The sequence below is a fragment of the Cheilinus undulatus genome, linkage group 16, assembly GCF_018320785.1.
Source record: "Cheilinus undulatus linkage group 16, ASM1832078v1, whole genome shotgun sequence".
NCBI lineage: Eukaryota > Metazoa > Chordata > Actinopteri > Labriformes > Labridae > Cheilinus > Cheilinus undulatus.
Window position 1 is genome coordinate 46,110,607 of NC_054880.1, and position 16,514 is coordinate 46,127,120.

Consider the following 16,514-nt stretch of genomic DNA (forward strand, 5'->3'; position numbering starts at 1 on the left):
GATCATGATCAGCTGATAAAAGGGTTTCTTTACGGACCTTTCTCCTTCAGTCTTACACTGAAACTTTCTGGCATAATAACATTTTTCAGTCATGAGGTTCCAGCTGTCACATGTGAAAAAAAAACATTCATTTCCATAAGATGACTGCTGTATCTCATTCTGACACCCATCACCCTTCTCTCTGGGGTTACATTTGATCGACAGCCATCTCAGCAGGGCCTCAAGCTCTAGAAACCAAGGTTCATTCTCAGGAGCCATTTTAATATTCAGCATTTAACTTATACAAGCTGACTGCAGAAAGGAGGCGGAGCCTTTAGGCACATAGGTGGTCCAAATGAGTCTTTCATTCTAATATACAATGGTGTGTTTGTGTGCAGCAGAGCGTTTAGCCACCTTTCTAGAGTGTTTTTTTGGTACAGCGCTTTGCTAAACCCGTCCAACAGAGAGGCATGCGTCTGGAGAATGACAACGTTGTAAATCACAACAGCAACCAGCATCACAACCATCTTCAGCTCATAGTTTATCCTCAGGAACACCGAGCACGACACCAGGCCCAGGATGCAGCAGTAGATGAAGTACTGGAGACACAGAGAGAAGAAGAGGACACTTCTATTTACAGATTCTCAGCAGAAATGTCCAATCAGAGCACAGTAAATATGGGAACAGCTCTGGTTTCTTTTGTAGTCCTAGCCGTATCGAGAATTAAGGCCGGCTCAGACTACACGATTCTTTTGGTTGTTCACAATGGCACCATGCCAGACTATGCAACCAAAATCTTGTCCGTCTTGGCCTACAGCCTGGCCACACTACAAGAGTGGTCCGGACCACTCACCGTATGTTGACATCACCACTGTCTCCACGACTGAGTGCGAGTTCACAGGTTGTCGGGGGAGGGCCAAAGAGTGTTAATCACTCTGCAACAGAAGCGCTCTGTGTGATTGTAGCGATCTTTTGCTCATAGAAAGGAAAATAAGAAACAACTGTGGATTGGATTATGGATAATAAGTATAGACAAGATGGACTGGCTCTCCTTCAGATAGAACTAGGTCTGCAGGTGATAACATAAATAAAATAAAATAAAATGTACACATTAGTTTTAGGGAATAAAAAAGGATAAAAGTGGTAAATCTAGTAAATGATGATGCAAAGATAAGGAGCAAATGTTCTCCTGTTGTTAGACGTCAGGATTCACGTCATTAATGTCAGATCAGGGTGTCAAACTAGACGACTAGTTAATCAATTATGTCACACTACAAGACCGTTTGTCATTCCCAAATCTTAAAACGAGCTGCGATGTCGCAGTCGGGCTTAAATTTGGCTGAATTCTCTCTATGTCATTGTAAATGAGAGCATGCTCTCAATGGCATCTTGAGATTAAATAAAGGTTGAATGAATGAATTTGTGTAGTCTGAGCCGGCCTTTAGAGATCAGCAGGCTTCGGTGGTACTTGAGAACCAGTCAGTGGAGACAGTAAAAACAAGATGGAACAACATCCATGTTTATGACCAAGTGGCTGTCATTATCTGTAATCTTAACAATGGTTGATTTATCGCCATTGAAGAGATTTCTGGTTATGAATAAAAATAACAACCCATTATGGATCAAACGTGTCAAACATGCTGGATTCTGCCATTAAAGCCAAGTAGCATTTAGATTTCCTGACTGCCTGAAATTCACCAGAAATGACTGATCTAACCTTCATTCAGTAAATTGGTTTCTTTTTTGAGCTCAAACATCTGAAATGAGTCAGAACCAGAACTGCTGTATAGCTGTCTACTGCTGGACTGAACTGAGACAGAATACATTAACAGGCACTCAACCAGGATAGCATGGACCAAGACACGATGGCAGTGATATTGCGGACATTCTATTACAGACATTCTATTACAGACATTCTATTGCAGACATTCTATTGCAGACATTCTATTACAGACATTCTATTACAGACATTCCATTGCAGACAGTCTATTGCAGACATTCTATTGCAGACATTCTATTGCAGACATTCTATTGCAGACAGTCTATTGCAGACATTCTATTGCAGACATTCTATTGCAGACATTCTATTGCAGACATTCTATTGCAGACATTCTATTGCAGACAGTCTATTGCAGACATTCTATTACAGACAGTCTATTGCAGACATTCTATTGCAGACAGTCTATTGCAGACAGTCTATTGCAGACATTCTATTGCAGACATTCTATTGCAGACAGTCTATTACAGACAGTCTATTGCAGACATTCTATTGCAGACAGTCTATTGCAGACAGTCTATTGCAGACATTCTATTGCAGACAGTCTATTGCAGACAGTCTATTGCAGACATTCTATTGCAGACATTCTATTGCAGACAGTCTATTGCAGACATTCTATTGCAGACATTCTATTGCAGACATTCTATTGCAGACAGTCTATTGCAGACATTCTATTACAGACAGTCTATTGCAGACATTCTATTGCAGACAGTCTATTGCAGACAGTCTATTGCAGACATTCTATTGCAGACATTCTATTGCAGACAGTCTATTGCAGACATTCTATTGCAGACATTCTATTGCAGACAGTCTATTGCAGACATTCTATTGCAGACAGTCTATTGCAGACAGTCTATTGCAGACATTCTATTGCAGACATTCTATTGCAGACAGTCTATTGCAGACATTCTATGGCAGACAGTCTATTGCAGACATTCTATTGCAGACGGTCTATTGCAGACATTCTATTGCAGACAGTCTATTGCAGACAGTCTATTGCAGACATTCTATTGCAGACATTCTATTGCAGACATTCTATTGCAGACAGTCTATTGCAGACATTCTATTGCAGACATTCTATTGCAGACATTCTATTGCAGACATTCTATTGCAGACAGTCTATTGCAGACATTCTATTGCAGACATTCTATTGCAGACATTCTATTGCAGACAGTCTATTGCAGACATTCTATTGCAGACAGTCTATTGCAGACATTCTATTGCAGACATTCTATTGCAGACAGTCTATTGCAGACATTCTATTGCAGACAGTCTATTGCAGACATTCTATTGCAGACATTCTATTGCAGACATTCTATTGCAGACATTCTATTGCAGACATTCTATTGCAGACATACTATTGCAGACAGTCTATTGCAGACAGTCTATTGCAGACATTCTATTGCAGACAGTCTATTGCAGACAGTCTATTGCAGACATTCTATTGCAGACAGTCTATTGCAGACATTCTATTGCAGACATACTATTGCAGACAGTCTATTGCAGACAGTCTATTGCAGACATTCTATTGCAGACATTCTATTGCAGACAGTCTATTGCAGACATTCTATTGCAGACAGTCTATTGCAGACAGTCTATTGCAGACATTCTATTGCAGACATTCTATTGCAGACAGTCTATTGCAGACATTCTATTGCAGACATTCTATTGCAGACAGTCTATTGCAGACAGTCTATTGCAGACATTCTATTGCAGACAGTCTATTGCAGACATTCTATTGCAGACAGTCTATTGCAGACATTCTATTGCAGACATTCTATTGCAGACATTCTATTATAGACAGTCTATTGCAGACATTCTATGGCAGACATTCTATTGCAGACAGTCTATTGCAGACATTCTGTTGCAGACATTCTATTGCAGACAGTCTATTGCAGACATTCTATTGCAGACATTCTATTGCAGACATTCTATTGCAGACAGTCTATTGCAGACACTCTATTGCAGACAGTCTATTGCAGACATTCTATTGCAGACAGTCTATTGCAGACATTCTGTTGCAGACATTCTATTACAGACATTCTGTTGCAGACATTCTATTACAGACATTCTATTATAGACAGTCTATTGCAGACATTCTATGGCAGACATTCTATTGCAGACATTCTATTGCAGACATTCTATTATAGACAGTCTATTGCAGACATTCTATGGCAGACATTCTATTGCAGACAGTCTATTGCAGACATTCTGTTGCAGACATTCTATTGCAGACAGTCTATTGCAGACATTCTATTACAGACATTCTATTATAGACAGTCTATTGCAGACATTCTATGGCAGACATTCTATTGCAGACATTCTATTGCAGACATTCTATTATAGACAGTCTATTGCAGACATTCTATGGCAGACATTCTATTGCAGACAGTCTATTGCAGACATTCTGTTGCAGACATTCTATTGCAGACAGTCTATTGCAGACAGTCTATTGCAGACATTCTATGGCAGACATTCTATTGCAGACAGTCTATTGCAGACATTCTGTTGCAGACATTCTATTGCAGACAGTCTATTGCAGACATTCTATTGCAGACATTCTATTGCAGACATTCTATTATAGACAGTCTATTGCAGACATTCTATGGCAGACATTCTATTGCAGACAGTCTATTGCAGACATTCTGTTGCAGACATTCTATTGCAGACAGTCTATTGCAGACATTCTATTGCAGACATTCTATTGCAGACATTCTATTGCAGACAGTCTATTGCAGACACTCTATTGCAGACAGTCTATTGCAGACATTCTATTGCAGACAGTCTATTGCAGACATTCTGTTGCAGACATTCTATTACAGACATTCTGTTGCAGACATTCTATTACAGACATTCTATTGCAGACATTTTATTGCAGACATTCTATTGCAGACAGTCTATTGCAGACATTCTATAGCAGATATTTTATTGCAGACATTCTATTGCAGACATTCTATTGCAGACATTTTATTGCAGACATTCTATTGCAGACAGTCTATTGCAGCCAGTCTATTGCAGGCATTCTATTGCAGGCATTCTATTGCAGGCATTCTATTGCAGACAGTCTATTGCAGACAGTCTATTGCAGACAGTCTATTGCAGGCATTCTATTGCAGACAGTCTATTGCAGACATTCTATTGCAGACAGTCTATTGCAGCCAGTCTATTGCAGGCATTCTATTGCAGGCATTCTATTGCAGACAGTCTATTGCAGACAGTCTATTGCAGGCATTCTGTTGCAGGCATTCTATTGCAGACATTCTATTGCAGACATTCTATTGCAGACAGTCTATTGCAGACAGTCTATTGCAGACAGTCCATTGCAGACAGTCTATTGCAGACAGTCTATTGCAGACATTCTATTGCAGGCATTCTATTGCAGGCATTCTATTGCAGGCATTCTATTGCAGACAGTCTATTGAAGACATTCTATTGCAGACAGTCTATTGCAGACATTCTATTGCAGACATTCTATTGCAGACATTCTATTGCAGACAGTCTATTGCAGACATTCTATTGCAGACATTCTATTGCAGACATACTATTGCAGGCATTCTATTGCAGACAGTCTATTGCAGACATTCTATTGCAGACAGTCTATTGCAGACAGTCTATTGCAGACAGTCTATTGCAGACATTCTATAGCAGATATTTTATTGCAGACATTCTATTGCAGACATTCTATTGCAGACATTTTATTGCAGACATTCTATTGCAGACATTCTATTGCAGGCATTCTATTGCAGACAGTCTATTGCAGACAGTCTATTGCAGGCATTCTATTGCAGACAGTCTATTGCAGCCAGTCTATTGCAGGCATTCTATTGCAGGCATTCTATTGCAGACAGTCTATTGCAGACAGTCTATTGCAGGCATTCTATTGCAGACAGTCTATTGCAGCCAGTCTATTGCAGGCATTCTATTGCAGGCATTCTATTGCAGACAGTCTATTGCAGACAGTCTATTGCAGGCATTCTATTGCAGACAGTCTATTGCAGACAGTCTATTGCAGGCATTCTATTGCAGGCATTCTATTGCAGACACTCTATTGCAGATAGTCTATTGCAGACAGTCTATTGCAGACAGTCTATTGCAGTTATTCTATTCCAGGCATTCTATTGCAGGCATTCTATTGAAGACATTCTATTGCAGACATTCTATTGCAGGCATTCTATTGCAGACAGTCTATTGAAGACATTCTATTGCAGACAGTCTATTGCAGACATTCTATTGCAGACAGTCTATTGCAGACAGTCTATTGCAGACATTCTATTGCAGACAGTCTATTGAAGACATTCTATTGCAGACAGTCTATTGCAGACATTCTATTGCAGACAGTCTATTGCAGACAGTCTATTGCAGACATTCTATTGCAGACAGTCTATTGCAGACATTCTATTGCAGACAGTCTATTGCAGACATTCTATTGCAGGCATTCTATTGCAGACAGTCTATTGCAGGCATTCTATTGCAGGCATTCTATTGCAGGCATACTATTGCAGGCATTCTATTGCAGACAGTCTATTGCAGACATTCTATTGCAGACATTCTATTGCAGACAGTCTATTGCAGGCATTCTATTGCAGGCATTCTATTGCAGGCATTCTATTGCAGACAGTCTATTGCAGACAGTCTATTGCAGGCATTCTATTGCAGGCATTCTATTGCAGGCAGTCTATTGCAGACAGTCTATTGCAGAGAGTCTATTGCAGAGAGTCTATTGCAGACAGTCTATTGCAGACAGTCTATTGCAGACATTCTACTGCAGACATTCTATTGCAGACATTCTATTGCAGACATTCTATTGCAGACAGTCTATTGCAGACATTCTATTGCAGACAGTCTATTGCAGACAGTCTATTGCAGGCATTCTATTGCAGACAGTCTATTGCAGACAGTCTATTGCAGGCATTCTATTGCAGGCATTCTATTGCAGGCATTCTATTGCAGGCATTCTATTGCAGACAGTTTATTGCAGACATTCTATTGCAGACATTCTATTGCAGACAGTCTATTGCAGGCATTCTATTGCAGGCATTCTATTGCAGACAGTTTATTGCAGACATTCTATTGCAGACATTCTATTGCAGACAGTCTATTGCAGGCATTCTATTGCAGGCATTCTATTGTAGACAGTCTATTGCAGACATTCTATTGCAGGCATTCTATTGCAGGCATTCTATTGCAGGCATTCTATTGCAGACATTCTATTGCAGACATTCTATTGCAGACATTCTATTACAGACAGTCTATTGCAGACATTCTATGGCAGACATTCTATTGCAGACAGTCTATTGCAGACATTCTATTGCAGACACTCTATTGCAGACATTCTATTGCAGACATTCTATTGCAGACACTCTATTGCAGACAGTCTATTGCAGACAGTCTATTGCAGACATTCTGTTGCAGACATTCTATTACAGACATTCTATTGCAGACATTCTATTGAAGACAGTCTATTGCAGACATTCTATTGCAGACAGTCTATTGCAGACATTCTATTGCAGACATTCTATTACAGACAGTCTATTGCAGACAGTCTATTGCAGACAGTCTATTGCAGGCATTCTATTGCAGACAGTCTATTGCAGACATTCTATTGCAGACATTTTATTGCAGACATTCTATTGCAGACAGTCTATTGCAGACATTCTATAGCAGATATTTTATTGCAGACATTCTATTGCAGACATTCTATTGCAGACATTCTATTGCAGACAGTCTATTGCAGCCAGTCTATTGCAGGCATTCTATTGCAGGCATTCTATTGCAGACAGTCTATTGCAGACAGTCTATTGCAGGCATTCTATTGCAGGCATTCTATTGCAGGCATTCTATAGCAGGCATTCTATTGCAGACAGTCTATTGCAGACAGTCTATTGCAGGCATTCTATTGCAGACAGTCTATTGCAGCCAGTCTATTGCAGACATTCTATTGCAGACAGTCTATTGCAGCCAGTCTATTGCAGGCATTCTATTGCAGGCATTCTATTGCAGACAGTCTATTGCAGACAGTCTATTGCAGGCATTCTATTGCAGACAGTCTATTGCAGACAGTCTATTGCAGACATTCTATAGCAGATATTTTATTGCAGACATTCTATTGCAGACAGTCTATTGCAGACATTCTATAGCAGACATTCTATAGCAGATATTTTATTGCAGACATTCTATTGCAGACAGTCTATTGCAGACAGTCTATTGCAGACATTCTATAGCAGATATTTTATTGCAGACATTCTATTGCAGACAGTCTATTGCAGACATTCTATAGCAGATATTTTATTGCAGACATTCTATTGCAGACATTCTATTGCAGACATTCTATGGCAGGCATTCTATTGCAGGCATTCTATTGCAGGCATTCTATAGCAGGCATTCTATTGCAGACAGTCTATTGCAGACAGTCTATTGCAGACATTCTATAGCAGATATTTTATTGCAGACATTCTATTGCAGACAGTCTATTGCAGACATTCTATAGCAGATATTTTATTGCAGACATTCTATTGCAGACATTCTATTGCAGACATTCTATTGCAGACATTTTATTGCAGACATTCTATTGCAGACATTCTATTGCAGGCATTCTATTGCTGACAGTCTATTGCAGACAGTCTATTGCAGGCATTCTATTGCAGACAGTCTATTGCAGCCAGTCTATTGCAGGCATTCTATTGCAGGCATTCTATTGCAGGCATTCTATTGCAGACAGTCTATTGCAGGCATTCTATTGCAGGCATTCTATTGCAGACAGTCTATTGCAGATAGTCTATTGCAGGCATTCTATTGCAGACAGTCTATTGCAGTTATTCTATTCCAGGCATTCTATTGCAGGCATTCTATTGAAGACATTCTATTGCAGACAGTCTATTGCAGGCATTCTATTGCAGACAGTCTATTGAAGACATTCTATTGCAGACAGTCTATTGCAGACATTCTATTGCAGACAGTCTATTGCAGACAGTCTATTGCAGACATTCTATTGCAGACAGTCTATTGCAGACATTCTATTGCAGGCATTCTATTGCAGGCATTCTATTGCAGACAGTCTATTGCAGGCATTCTATTGCAGGCATTCTATTGCAGGCATTCTATTGCAGGCATTCTATTGCAGACAGTCTATTGCAGACAGTCTATTGCAGGCATTCTATTGCAGGCATTCTATTGCAGGCATTCTATTGCAGACAGTCTATTGCAGACAGTCTATTGCAGACATTCTACTGCAGACATTCTATTGCAGACATTCTATTGCAGACAGTCTATTGCAGGCATTCTATTGCAGACATTCTATTGCAGGCATTCTATTGCAGACAGTTTATTGCAGACATTCTATTGCAGACATTCTATTGCAGACAGTCTATTGCAGACAGTCTATTGCAGACATTCTATTGCAGACATTCTATTGCAGACATTCTATTGCAGACATTCTATTGCAGGCATTCTATTGCAGGCATTCTATTGCAGACATTCTATTGCAGACATTCTATTGCAGACAGTCTATTGCAGACAGTCTATTGCAGACAGTCTATTGCAGACATTCTATTGCAGACATTCTATTGCAGACAGTCTATTGCAGACATTCTATTGCAGACATTCTATTGCAGACAGTCTATTGCAGACAGTCTATTGCAGACATTCTATTGCAGACAGTCTATTGCAGACAGTCTATTGCAGGCATTCTATTGCAGACATTCTATTGCAGAAATTCTATTGCAGACATTGCATTGCAGACATTCTATTGCAGACATTCTATTGCAGACATTGCATTGCAGACATTCTATTGCAGACATTCTATTGAAGACATTCTATTGCAGACATTCTATTGCAGACATTGCATTGCAGACATTCTATTGCAGACATTCTATTGCAGACATTGCATTGCAGACATTCTATTGCAGACATTCTATTGAAGACATTCTATTGCAGACATTCTATTGCAGAAATTCTATTGCAGACATTGCATTGCAGACATTCTATTGCAGACATTCTATTGCAGAAATTCTATTGCAGACATTGCATTGCAGACATTCTATTGCAGACATTGCATTTCAGACATTCTATTGCAGACATTCTATTGCAGACACTGCATTGCAGACATTCTCTTGCAGACATTGCATTGCAGACATTCTCTTGCAGACATTGCATTGCAGACATTCTATTGCAGACAGTCTATTGCAGACATTCTATTGCAGACATTGCATTGCAGACATTCTATTGCAGACATTCTATTGCAGACATTGCATTGCAGACATTCTCTTGCAGACATTGCATTGCAGACATTCTATTGCAGACAGTCTATTGCAGACATTCTATTGCAGACATTCTATTGAAGACACTGCATTGCAGACATTCTATTGCAGACATTCTATTGCAGACATTGCATTGCAGACATTCTCTTGCAGACACTGCATTGCAGACATTCTATTGCAGACATTCTATTGCAGACATTGCATTGCAGATATTCTATTGCAGACATTCTATTGCAGACATTGCATTGCAGACATTCTATTGCAGACATATATTGCAGACATTCTATTGCAGACATTGCATTGCAGACATTCTATTGCAGACATTCTATTGCAGACATTGCATTGCAGACATTCTATTGCAGACATTCTATTGCAGACATTCTATTGCAGACAGTGCATTGCAGACATTCTATTGCAGACAGTCTTTTGCAGACATTCTATTGCAGACATTGCATTGCAGACATTCTATTGCAGACAGTCTTTTGCAGACATTCTATTGCAGACATTGCATTGCAGACATTCTATTGCAGACATTCTATTGCAGACAGTCTTTTGCAGACATTCTATTGCAGACATTGCATTGCAGACATTCTATTGCAGACATTCTATTGCAGACATTGCATTGCAGACATTCTATTGCAGACATTGCATTGCAGACATTCTCTTGCAGACATTGCATTGCAGACATTCTATTGCAGACATTGCATTGCAGACATTCTATTGCAGACATTCTATTGCAGATATTCTATTACAGTCTATTGCAGACATTCTATTGCAGACATTCTATTGCAGACATTGCATTGCAGACAGTCAATGCAGACATTCTATTGCAGACATTCTATTGCAGACAGTCTATTGCAGACATTGCATTGCCTCATGGAAAAAGTAGCCCGTGCATGAAAATCATCTAATGCTAACCAAAGGCTTCTCCTGAATTATGAAGAAATTAACATCTGTTTCTAAAGGCATTCCCTAACAGAAGTCAGAGAGCCAGCATGGTGTTGTTAAGCATCAAGGACATTAAAAGAGTTTACATACTGACAGGATAAAGATAAACTGGGCATTTCTGTATTTCTATAAAATGTTATATGAGGCCTAATCATTAGACGTACACAATAATCAGTAGATACATCAGTAAAAGGCTTTGAGCTGCAGGATTTCCCCAATTCAACAGACAATCTGGTGACTTTAGGCAACATTTAGATTTAGTTTTTTTCTTGTCCAGTTTGAGTCTGTGTCTTTATCTTAACAGAAAAGTTCCACTGTGAAACTGTGAAATATTGTCCTGACAGTGTCTTAGAGAAACTGCTTCCACATCATCATGTGATGTAAATATGTTTAAAAGACAGTGTTTGTCTGGATGATACACATATCATAATGTGTTAGTAAACGCAGCCTTTTAAAGCCCCGTGTTCCCGTCCCTGATGCACTCACTGGCAGATAGAACTTGGTTTCTCCCATGTTTTCCTCCACATCATCCAGCAGGGTTTGGTTGGTTAGATTCACAAGTGGAGATGCTGTCTGCACCTCCTCCATGGATCCTCCTGGATCCTCCACAAAGAACTAACAGAATTCATAAAGCAGAAAGGATGGAGGTCAGACCCATCGACCCACTACAGCAGAACTTACAGACATTCATCAAGAGCAGCAAAGAAGAAAACTCTGAGTTTACTAGTGTTCTTCAGCTCAGTGCTACTGAGGCATGGCTCTGTCATATGGACACAGTAACAGAGCGGCATAAAGTACCACATACTTTATTCTTCTACGGTTTTAGACATACTGTACAAAGAAGGAATAAGGGAACAAAAGCAAGCATACATCTGTCTAACCAGTCCATGCTGCTATTTAAAGAAAAGGCTGTCACAATTCATCTTTAGTCATGATAAATCACCGAATTTTTAAGTTAATCCCAATTAACTACATGTTTGAAATGTCCATATTTTGCATATCCAAACTGTCCTCACCTAAAGAACTGTCTACAATAAGGTGCTTCTAATTGTGAAAAGTGCTTTCTCAGGATGTATTCTTTTTCTAAATCCCATCCATTTGATTTTAATAGCACATTTTAAAAACTTTCAGGTTTACCAAAGTGCTGCACAGTAAAATCACAACAAAAAGAATTAGAGGAAAGAAATAAAAGCAGGCAAGAACACCATAAAAACATTTAGAATGAAATAAAAACAGAGAACAAAATAACCCACAGGGATTAGGAGCATAAAAGACGTAGATCACACAACTCTCATGCAGAATTAAAAGCCAAAGAATAAAAATGAGTTTGAAGATGCGGTTTAAAAGTCGGTAGGGTGGGGGATGTTTTAATTTCTATTGGCAATTCGTTCCACAATTACGGAGCCATCGCAGAGAAGGCTGGACCACCTCAGGTTTTTAATCGGGTTTTTGGGATGACAAGATGAAGCTGATCTCCTCAAGGACCGGGAGGGGGTGTAGACATTTTAGAGGTCAGAAATGTACTGGTGCTGATCCATTTAAAGATTTAAAAACAAACAATAAAATTTTAAAATGTAAATGTAACTTCCTGGAATGTTTAACAGTTAATCTGAAATGTCCTCATGTTAAAATGTCCTATGATGACCTACATGGAAGTAAATAAGGATGTAATACAGTAATGACAATAATAACAGTACTGTTTTTAATGTAGTGAGCTAGTAATCACTTCACTTCTTCAACACTCCTCACTCACCATATTGAAGACCGCCATCACCAGTATGAGAGCGGTGGTTGTCATGGTGAGGACCAATCGCAGCCAAGGATTGTTGGTGACGATGATGCGGGAGGAAGTGGGGAACCAGGTTAGAGAGCAGAAGGAGCCCTTTCTACCCTGCTGGGGATGCAAAGAAACAGAGCGATGAATAAGACCCAGACTTTCAGTCTTCCTGCTCCAAACGATGGAAAGTTGTTCTTCTGAGGAAGCATCTCTGATGGAACCTTCATGTTTACTCATGTCAGCTGAAATAATGAAAACAAGCTGATTCTACTAAAATCTCTGAAAGATACAAATCAGCATTTAGGGCTAAGCCAGACAGTTCAACACTAAAGTTCATCTGTTCAATCTGCTGTAAATCAAATAGCAGGACAGTTAGAGAAAATAAGTCTAAAATATGGTGTTTACTTTTATACCTTTTATGGAAAGCACTCAGAATGAAGTGCCTGCCCCGATCCTCTTACAGGTGTATTTTTGGGCGACAGATCACCTGTTTGTCACTTTTCATCCTCATCCTGCAGCAGGGCTCTGCTTTAGGACTGAGTGCCTTGTTTAGGATTTGTGATGACGATGATATACAGGAAAACAAAAATGCACCTCTTCTTACCCATTTCAGCAAGGATTTACAAAAAAATGTTCAGTAGATTTCCAATCTGATGGTTGGGTTGTATTTGACAGCCATTTATTTATTTGACAAATAAATGCATTTACAGAAGTAAAGAATATTGCCGTTAAATGCATTAGGCCTATTTATACAATGAAACAATCAATGCAGTGTTGAAGACATTCCCTCTTATTAGTGTAGTGGGAGTTCAAATGACAACAGCAGATTTAACATTCAGAGCTGAACTGATAGCAGAGAAAACCTGCTTTACACAATTAGAGAGTGAGCTAATATGTGGGTCAGGGCAGGACCATGGACTAGTGATAAACCTGCTCCACTTCCTTGGTGAGAACACTCTTTAAGAAGCAAGGGGTCAAAGGTGGGCCCATGGAGGAAACCATTCACTGATCGTCCTTGAACCACTTAGTAGAAGCTGTAGCAGCAGCAAACACCTAACCCTTCACGTCTGATTGATAAATATTTACAGCCATAAATCCATGATAGAAGAGATGACTAGAAACAGCACAGGTCAGGTAACAGAAGACGCAGCTGTAAAACAACAAATACTGGGGAGCCCTTCAAGACAAGCACTTCTAATTATAGAAGAAGGTGGCTCTATTGTGATGATTTGTGGCTCTTTTATGTATTAATCTGAAATATTCTACCCCCAGAAAACCTTAAAAACATAAACTTTAACCTCAGAAATGATCCATTACAAGTTACTTTAATCCGTTTGTTTCCCACTCATGTACAGTTGGCTTAAATTGTCAACCTTTATTTTTTGTTTGTATATTTTGATTGCCCTAGTTCGCAAGCCCCCCCCCCAGCTTTTTACGCCTGAATTGCCAATTCTTTAGCCCCTTTTCCCCAGCTTTTTCCTTTGATGTCCAGATTTTTGCTATTTGCAGTTTTTCCCACTTTTTTGCCGTTTTCCCCCTCAGGGGGTTGGACATTTTTAAGGGGGAAGCAGGGCCCCCACGTATTTTATTTTATTTTATACTATTTTATACTAATTTCAGTCTGTTGGCCAATTTATTTATCTCCTTTTGAGTCAATAATGACACTAATTACTACAGTTAAAAATAAAAAAAACACACTTTTCATTGCAGGCTTCTTAAAGGTCCCTTCCTGCTGTGTGCAGGGTAATCAGAACCCTTTTTTCCCCCAATGCTACGCCCATGCTAGGTCTATTTTATGAAGCTGTATCTAGATAGAAGACCTTAAAGCCTGAAATATATATATCAGTATGATGACAAAGTACAGGAAAAAGTGTACAATTTTAGTTTTGTTAGAGGAACGTCATTTGGTCAGATTCACAAATGAGGGACAAAAACGTGTTAAGTGAAATAACACATTAATAAGCAAAGCCTCTAGTTTTACCAAGTTCCAACAACCACTTCAACAATCTTAAAGTGTAAGTGAACCCCCAGCTCAAAGCTGACGCCGCCCACTTCAGGATTTTAAAAAATGCAGAGAAAGTGAGCAGTTTGGTACTGAGAGGAGGGAGGCGGAAGTGACAGTGACGTTCCTTTGCCAGAAAGTGGCACAGAGTCCTGCAGCACTGCTGCCTCAGAGCCATCTTTAGAGGTGAAGGATTTTTCCCCTTCACAGTCCCCTGAAGCAGGCTGTGGAGTGGTGGTGGACCGTGGTGGTTCTGAGCTCTACCTGTTTGGGCTGTTTGCACCAGCATAGGCCTTACTAAAGCCGGAGCTCTCAGAGGTGAAGCAGAGCAGAAGAGGATGGGGGTGGTCTTTGAATGGATGAGAGTGGTCTCTGAATGGATGGGACTGGCCTCTGAGTGGATGGGAGTGGTCTCTGAATGGATGGGACTGGCCTCTGAGTGGATGGGAGTGGTCTCTGAATGGATGGGACTGGCCTCTGAGTGGATGGGAGTGGTCTCTGAATGGATGGGAGTGGTCTCTGAGTGGATGGGAGTGGTCTCTGAGTGGATGGGAGTGGTCTTTGGATGGATGGGTGTGGTCTCTGAGTGGATGGGAGTGGTCTCTGAATGGATGGGAGTGGTCTCTGAATGGATGGGTGTGGTCTCTGAGTGGATGGGAGTGGTCTCTGAGTGGATGGGAGTGGTCTTTGGATGGATGGGAGTGGTCTCTGAATGGATGGGAGTGGTCTCTGAATGGATGGGTGTGGTCTCTGAGTGGATGGGAGTGGTCTCTGAGTGGATGGGAGTGGTCTTTGGATGGATGGGAGTGGTCTCTGAGTGGAGGGGAGTGGTCTCTGAATGGATGGGAGTGGTCTCTGAATGGATGGGTGTGGTCTCTCAATCGATGGGAGTGGTGTCTTAAAGGTAAAGTCAGTTAGAGGCGGTAACATTCTACCTTTTATATTGAGTTTGGTTTCTAGGGATCAACTGAAGATACAAACCTACCAGAATATGACCGGCGAAGCACAGGAGCAGGATCAGAGCCAACAGCAGAAACGCAAGGCCGAAGGAGATCCCCAGCACAGCAGTTCTGAAACACACACATGCACAAAAACACACGCACACACATTACTCTCATCATACTTGGCACATCTTGGCCTCTGCAGAGCCATCCAGGCCAATAAATGTAATGAAGGTTCTAATGTATTCTACCTGCACTTCGTTTACACTAAGAGAGTGACTGTAGAAGTACAGGAAGTGCTTCAAAGTGAGTTATGCTTATGCTTCACTTTTTCTAAGGATGCTTCTGATTTAGGACCCCTGCCATCAAACTGAAGTTGTCATGTCCAAATGTGTGCATGAAAAGCTGAACGGTGAAAGCTTGAGGTGAATTGACCTCTCAGAAGCCAAATCACGCCACTCGCTATCTAAGGCAGTAAATTAGAATGACTGTGAGTTTCTCTCCTTGCCACTAAAAAGATGATGTTGTTTAATTCCCCTGATCTATGATCACTAGCAGACATGGTGCCCTTTCATTTCAATCCGCTTTTCAGCATTCTGCCCCCCCACCCTACAATTTCAGTCCTGCTGACGAGACAGCTGGTGTCTAATGGCTTTTTCACATCATCTTGCTGCCACAGCTGGAGTGTGCTGATGGGGATAGTGCAGTGTAAATCCTGTGATGGGCTGCAGACTTACTTGGGCAGTACGAGGACTTGCACTATGAATATACAGCAGAATATGAGGCATGCACAGGTGACATAGTACTTGAAGGCTGGTAATGTTGTAGATCTGTA

The 16,514-nt window shown here is 40.4% G+C and overlaps 1 protein-coding gene across 4 annotated transcripts in view; it reads right to left on the reverse strand.

Annotated features, from left to right (window-relative positions):
* Positions 1-16,514, reverse strand: part of adcy2b (adenylate cyclase 2b (brain)) — a 124,513-nt gene that overhangs the window by 19,661 nt on the left and 88,338 nt on the right. For 3 of the 4 annotated variants that reach the window (XM_041809319.1, XM_041809318.1, XM_041809316.1), the window contains exons 14-18: positions 16,417-16,514; positions 15,724-15,808; positions 12,713-12,853; positions 11,446-11,574; positions 394-578 (exon numbers count right to left, since the gene is read on the reverse strand). In XM_041809319.1, coding sequence (XP_041665253.1) covers positions 394-578; positions 11,446-11,574; positions 12,713-12,853; positions 15,724-15,808; positions 16,417-16,514 — 638 coding nt within the window. The remainder of the gene's footprint in view (positions 1-393; positions 579-11,445; positions 11,575-12,712; positions 12,854-15,723; positions 15,809-16,416) is intronic. The other variant, XM_041809317.1, reaches the window with a different exon arrangement.